The following is a 6,808-nucleotide window of genomic DNA, read 5'->3' on the forward strand; positions in this document are numbered from 1 at the left end:
TTTATACCCGTTTCGCGCTACCGGGAACGGCCCGATGATGTCTAGTCCCCATCTGGCGAAGGGCCATATTGGCGCAATGGGCTGCAGATCATACTGGGGCGCGGCTTGGCTTCGGCCATGACGCTGGCAACTTTCGCACTTCTTGATTTGCTCAACACAGACTTTCAACACAGTGGGCCAATAAACTCCTTGCCTAAACACTTTTGAGGCCACTGTTCTTGCAGCCTGGTGCGCGCCACATAGCCCCTGGTGTATCTCCTTTGCCATTTCTTCACCTTCGGCAAAAGAGATGCAGCGAAGTAAGGGTTGAAGCACCCCGGAGCGGTAAAGCTGACCCGAGACCATCTTATATTTCGTGGCTCTGAGTTGCAAACGCTTCGCTTCTGCTTCGTCCACCGGAAGCCAGCCAGTTTCAAGATGTTTCACAAATGGGGTTCGCCAGTCATATGGGTCTTCGCCCAGTTTCTCCTGATCGATTGCCATGACTTCGGAGCAGTCCATTGGCACACTCAGAGCATGCAGGACTTCGCAAAAGATGCCCGGCGAATGCGGGCCACCACAAGCAGCGGATTTCGCCAAGGCGTCTGCTTCCCCGTTCTGGTCTCTAGGCAAGTGTTCGACCGTTATGCCGGTGAAGCATTTTTCCATGGACCGAACAGCCTCCAGATACCTCTTCATTCCCTCTTATTTTGCCTCGAAGGATTTGTCAACATGGTCTGCTACCAACTTGGAGTCAGTTCGAATTAGCAGGCGCCGGACTCCCAGTGCTTTCGCCTTTCTTAGGCCTAGGAGAACGGCTTCGTATTCTGCTGCATTGTTGGTTGTGTCGAACTGCAGTCTTGCTGCGTACCGAATCGGCACACCATTCGGCGAAAATAGGACTGCCGCAATGCCTGCTCCCCTGTGTGACCACGAGCCGTCGGAGCACATCACCCAGAATTGTTCGGCGGGCTCGGGGTCGAGGGCAAGTACCAGTGTCCATTCAGCTACGAAGTCGGCTAGCACTTGAGACTTGATAGCAGAGCGTGCAACAAAATTCAAGTCGAACGAGGATAGCTCTGTTGCCCACTTGCTGAGCCGGCCAGTGACTTCCTTGCCTCGGAGTATTTCGCCCAAGGGGTACTGTGATGGCACTATGACTTTGTGGGCCTGGAAGTAGTGCTTAAGCTTGCGCGAAGCCATCACTAGAGCGTAAGCGAGCTTTTCCATTTCAATGTACCTTGTCTTCGCTCCTTGCAGTGCTTCGGAGACGAAGTAGACCGGTTTCTGTCCGGACTCTGTTTCTTGGACGAGTGCAGCACTGACTGCCACCGGCGAAGCTGCTAAGTATAATAGTAGTTCGCTTCCTGGGGGTGGGCTTATCAGAGCTGGCGGGCTTTGCAAGTATTGCTTTAGCTTGTCGAATGCTGCTTGGCACTGTGGCGTCCAATTAAACTTTCCCGCGCCCCGGAGGGTCTTGAAGAAGGGCAAACCTCTTTCGGCCGCCTTTGAGAGGAATTGACTAAGTGCCGCAATTCGGCCTGCGAGCTTTTATACTTCATGTACGCTTGACGGAGGCTTCATTTGCTGGATGGCATCGATTTTCTCGGGATTCGCCTCAATGCCTCTTTCGGAAACAAGGAAACCCATCAACTTGCCTGCGCGGACGCTGAAAACGCACTTCTCCGGATTCAGCTTTATGCCTGCCGCGCGTAAGCTGTCGAACGTCTCCTGCAGGTCGATCGCATGGTCGAAAGCCTTGCGGCTTTTTACGACGATGTCGTCGACATAAGCTTCCACATTCCGCCCCAACTGCTTGCCAAGGACCTTGTACACCAGCCTGGCGAAAGTTGCTCCTGCGTTCCTCAAGCTGAAAGGCATCCTGAGGTGACAAAATATGCCGAATGGAGTGATGAAGGATGTTTTGGGGATGTCGGGCGGGTTCATGTGGATCTGGTGGTAACCGGAATATGCATCCAGGAAACTCATGAGCTCGCATCCAGCTGTTGAATCCACGAGCTGGTCGATTCGCGGCAGGGGGAAATCGTCTTTCGGACACGCTTTGTTCAGGTTTGTGAAATCGACACACATGCGCCATTTGCCGTTTGACTTCCGCACCAGCACTGGATTCGCCAGCCACTCCGGATGGTCAATCTCTTGAATAACCCCCGCCCGGAGTAATTTTTGTACTTCGGTCTTCGCCGCTTCTTGGCGATCGGCTAACATCTTGCGCAACTTTTGTTTTCTTGGCTTAATATTCAGCTTGACTGCTAAGTGATGCATGATGAGATCCGCCAGGACGCCCCCCACCTCGTCAGGGCTCCAGGCGAAGATATCGATATTCTTTTTGAGCACCTCTAGTATGCTCTCAACTTCTTCTTCGCCCATGTCGCCCCCCAGTGATACGAGCTTTGCGGGGTCGGCATCATCAATCTGCACTTTTGTTACCTTGCCATGAGGGGTGGGCTTCGGCGTGTGCTTCGGCCGCTCATGCGGTTCGGTCTCAATATTGTGCACTGCTCTGTTAATTATGGCTAGATCGCCTTTTGGAGCGGCCGAAGGCTGAAGCCCCTTGACTACAATCGCCCCTATCGGGCCGGGCATCTTGAGCTTGAGATAATTATGGTGGGAAATGGCTTCGAACTTGTTCAGGGTTGCGCGGCCGAAAATGGCGTTATAGTTGTACGGAATGTCAACGACGTCGAACAGTATTTGCTCTTCGCGTCTGTTGTCCCCCGAGCCAAAGGCTATCAGCAACAGTGCTTGGCCAAGAACTTGAACTGGTTCCCCGCCGAAACCGCGGAGCGATGTTGGTGCTGGGGTAAGTGCTTGGGTTGGCAACCCCATCTTAGCATATGCTTTGGCAAAGATAATGTCGGCCGAACTCCCTCCATCGACCAGGATTCGCCGTACTTCAAAACCGGCTATCTCAGCTGAGATTACCAGTGGATCTTGATGCGGGAACAGGACTCCTTCGGCGTCTTCTGGCCCGAAAGAGATCAGCTGGTTCACGTACTATGGCGCCCCTTCGCCCGCCGAAGTGATGCTGTGGACCATTCGGATCTGCATCTTCTTCTACCGTTTGGACAACTGGCTTGGCGGGTCGGCCCTTGTAATCACTTGGATTATCCTTCGCTGCGCATCTTGACATTGTTCGACTGGGGGTGTTTGCTCCTGAACTGCTTCGCGGGGTACTTCGACAGTTGCTCCCTGCTGCGGCCTTGGGTCTTGCGCGTTGACACGTTGCCTAATGTTTCGGCATAGCTCCGTGGTGTGCGAAGAGCGTCCGTGAAAGGCACAGTAGAGGTCTTTTCGGACTTTCTTGCGGGCTGGCTGCTGATGGTTGCTTGTTTGCTGGGCGTCGAACTCCTTGCGGAGGGCTTGCACTTCTTCGACAGCCATCACAGCCTTGCCCGCCCGATCTGCCCTGAACTTTCTCCAAGTCATGGGGGCTTGGCCCTGCCTCGGCGGCTGTCCTTGGATTGCCGGCTGAGACTGGCGAACAGAGAGGGAAGGTGGTTCGGCAACTTGAACCTGTGCTTGAGCTTGAGCAGCGGCGATGGAGGCTTTGTCGTACTCAGCTTGTATAGCTTGTCGTCGCTTGGAATCCTCCTCACCCCTAGCGAACCCGTCAATGATGCGAAGCAGGTGCTCGAGCGTCTGTGGCTCCTTGTTGGCGATTTTTCTGGTGAGTTCGCCCTCGAGCAGTCCGGCCGAAGTGGCGTTTATAACCGACGCCTCGGTTATGTCTTGAACTTGGCACTGGGCTTGCGAGAAGCGACGCATGTACTCCCTTATCGACTCCCCCGGCCTTTGGCGAATGCCGAGAAGGTGTTGCTGCGTCTTTGGCTCCTCATAGGTGCCTCGAAAGTTAAGGACAAAAACATCGCGCAATTGCTCCCATGAGTAAATGCTATTGGCTGGTAAATTGAAATACCAAGAACGGGCGATGCCGTCTAGAGCGAGATGTATTACCTTCGCCTTGGTATTTTCGTCACCATGAGCCGCTTCGATCGTTGACTCGTAGATGGAGAGGAACTCCTTCGGGTCGGTTTCGCCCGAATAACGCGGGACAGGTGGGAACTTGAACTGGGGCGGGATTGGACGAGTCTTGATTCCCCCACTCAGCGGCAGCCCCTTTTTACCTCCCGCCCTGTTTACCGCACCTTGCTGCGGGTATGGTGTGGCGAATGGCGAAATCGCAGCTTGTGCGTGGAGTTGGGCCGTGGCATTCGACTGCCCGGCTCCAACTGGTGGTACTTGCTGGGCCGCCATGGATGGGTCAAAGATTGACTGCGACCACATCATAGCAGCTTGGATTGGTGCTTGGTTTGTTCCGAAGCCTGAGGTTGGAACTTCCTGCCGAACGGTTGGCACCTGAGCAGTGTTGACGAAGTCTAACTGCGGTCCTTGACTCCACGGCGAAGGTCCCGAGCCTGGCTGAATTGGTGGCAACCAATTGGGCGCACCTTGACTTGTATTCCCCGCCGGGTGAGCCGTTGGGGTTGTGCTTGAAATGCAGTGGGGTTGGTTAAGTTGCTGGAGGAAAGCTTGGAGTTGCACCTGCAGAGCCAAAGCCCCTTCCGCCACTGATTGTGGCGCTTGGCCAGGTGGTTGATGCTGCCCGGCGAAGTACACCGGCGCTTGTGCGGCTTGTGGCGGAATGGGCTGGGCCGTTACTTGCGGATGGACTTGAGGTGGGACATAGCCTGCCGAATACTGAAGGATTGAAGCCGACGCGGCCTTGGTCCGCCTTGTCGCCTCGTATGCTTGTTGTTGTTCTTGCATTTGGCGAAGCATGTCTTGGAGCCGTGTCATGTTCCGCCGCATGGCTTCCATGTCGGCTTTGGCTTGTGCTTCCGGGTCAAGGCTGATTTGGGCCTGTTCAATGGCGAGCGCAGTTGGGGCCGCTGCCGACTGCGATGGAGCGGCTTGGGGCACCACCGGTTGACTTGTCGAAAGGATCTCCGCCCTGGTCTGGAGTGCCCTTGCCGCTGCGGCCGCCTTCGCCATGTCGGTCGCTTTCGGCACTTGCACAGAGGTTGCAGGGGCCGAAGGCGGTTGTGATGGCGCTTGTGCTCCTCCATCTTCGGCCACGGGCGCCGAAGGCTCTGCTCCTTCCTCAGCAGCCATGTCCGGTCCAGCGTCGCTTTCCCTCCGCCTGGCAACCTTCTCCTTCACGACCCTCTTCGGTGGCATTCGCTCTCAGTGGTTTCGCTCAGAGGTCCCCACGGTCGGCGCCAGCTGTTGTCGAAACGACAACCGCATACGTCGAAAGACGTGGTTACTCAACAGTGGTTGGAAAAACGAAGTGTACTAAATTCTGAATTTTCACTTTCTTCATCCCCCCATTACATGGCCCTAGGGGACTATTTATAGCCCCATTACAGGTTATTACTACCAGGGTTTAGGTTGTACATGGGAATTTACATGATTACCCTTACAAAAGGGACATTTACAGGGGTACATAATGTTATAGGGGCTCATGGGCCCCTGATGGGCCGTCTGACGATCACCGGCCTGATGGGCTGGAAAGGCTTCCTCGGCCCTCGCGGGGGCGAACTTGTCAAGGCGAAGTCATCCTCCTTCGGCAGACAGTCTTCGCCTTGCACCCTTCGCCTGAGACGCCTCTGGCTTGGTTCCTCGGCCCTCGCGAGGGCGAACTTTGTCAAGGCGAAGTCATCCTCCTTCGGCAGACAGTCTTCGCCTTGCGTCGTTCTTGTTCCATAGCCTTCGCCATGGGTTTCGGCAGGTTTGGTTGAAGGGCCTCGTGCCATCCGCCAACAATATATATATATATATATATATATATATATATATATATATATATACACACACACACAGTAGGTGATACCCCACGTTTTGCTGCAGGATTTATGTACGAGTATATGTTAAATATTGTTGAAATGATAAAATTTGAAATATTGAGAAAATAATGTGAGGAAGATGATTTGACACATACTTATCGATCTCCATATATAATATTATAGATCATGTGTCATGTTTGCATGGGATTTAAAATAGGCTAGAATAGTAATTACTAGTAAGAGAAGATGTGATATGCTTGCATGGGATTTTAAATGAGCTAGAATAGTACTAACTTCATTTCAGGTTATAAGACTTTCTATCATTTTTCACATTCATATACATGTTAATGAATCTAATATGAAACGGATGAAGTAATTGCTAGTAGGTGATGATGTGGCATGCTTGCATATTGAGTTTTAGCTTCTAATAATTGTTAGTGTGTACTAACTATATAGAAAGTATAGATATGTAAGCACCTCCTCCATTGGATTAGCAGCCTGATTTTTTTTTGTTTAAATCCATCGTCCACTTATCCACCCGCTCTGTCTGGACATGATTGTCCTCGGTATTTATAACTTCTAGTAGGGGGAAAAAACATTACCACGTTGACACGGATTTGGATCGTCTACCTTCACAGCTTGAAGGCACGAGCGTACTGTTGTCCTGTTGCCCTCTAATCCACCATTCAAGTGATCCAACAGCTTACATTACTTAAGGAAAGACAGACGATCCAAATCCCGTAGACACGTCTGATGTCATGTTGTCTTTGTTTTTTTTTTTTTCAGAAATTTCTGGCTTCTCTGGTGGGCATTACTTTGGCGGACCGTGGCTGGCCCATATGAAGAAGCCCAAAGAGGAGGACACTGACAGTAGAGGAATAAGTTCACTTTAGGTCCCTCTATTTGTCGCCCAGTCTGATTTTCATCCCTGAACCGCAAAACCAGATACGACCCGTCCCCCAAATTACGAAAACCGGACAAACGAGATCCCTTAGCGGTTTTGAGGGTGGTTTTGGCTGACG

The 6,808-nt window shown here is 52.4% G+C and overlaps 1 protein-coding gene across 1 annotated transcript; it reads right to left on the reverse strand.

Moving 5' to 3' along the window:
• Nucleotides 1-3,054: 3,054 nt before the first annotated feature.
• LOC136357045 (chromatin modification-related protein eaf-1-like) lies at nucleotides 3,055-5,178 on the reverse strand. The gene is made up of 2 exons (XM_066311775.1): nucleotides 3,955-5,178; nucleotides 3,055-3,828 (listed from the first exon to the last, which is right to left on the reverse strand). The coding sequence occupies exons 1-2, from the start codon at nucleotides 5,176-5,178 to the stop codon at nucleotides 3,055-3,057; spliced, it is 1,998 nt and encodes a 665-aa protein (XP_066167872.1).
• Between the last annotated feature and the right edge of the window lie 1,630 nt (nucleotides 5,179-6,808).

This window comes from Oryza sativa, chromosome 6 (assembly GCF_034140825.1).
Source record: "Oryza sativa Japonica Group chromosome 6, ASM3414082v1".
NCBI classification, from domain to species: domain Eukaryota; kingdom Viridiplantae; phylum Streptophyta; class Magnoliopsida; order Poales; family Poaceae; genus Oryza; species Oryza sativa.

Coding starts and splice junctions, on each gene's coding strand:
- LOC136357045 (XM_066311775.1), bottom strand. CDS start 5,178: ATGCCACCGAAGAGGGTCGTGAAGGAGAAGGTTGCCAGGCGGAGGGAA. Junction 3,829..3,954: donor ACGAAAATACCAAGGCGAAG/GTAATACATCTC, acceptor ACCTATGAGGAG/CCAAAGACGCAGCAACACCT.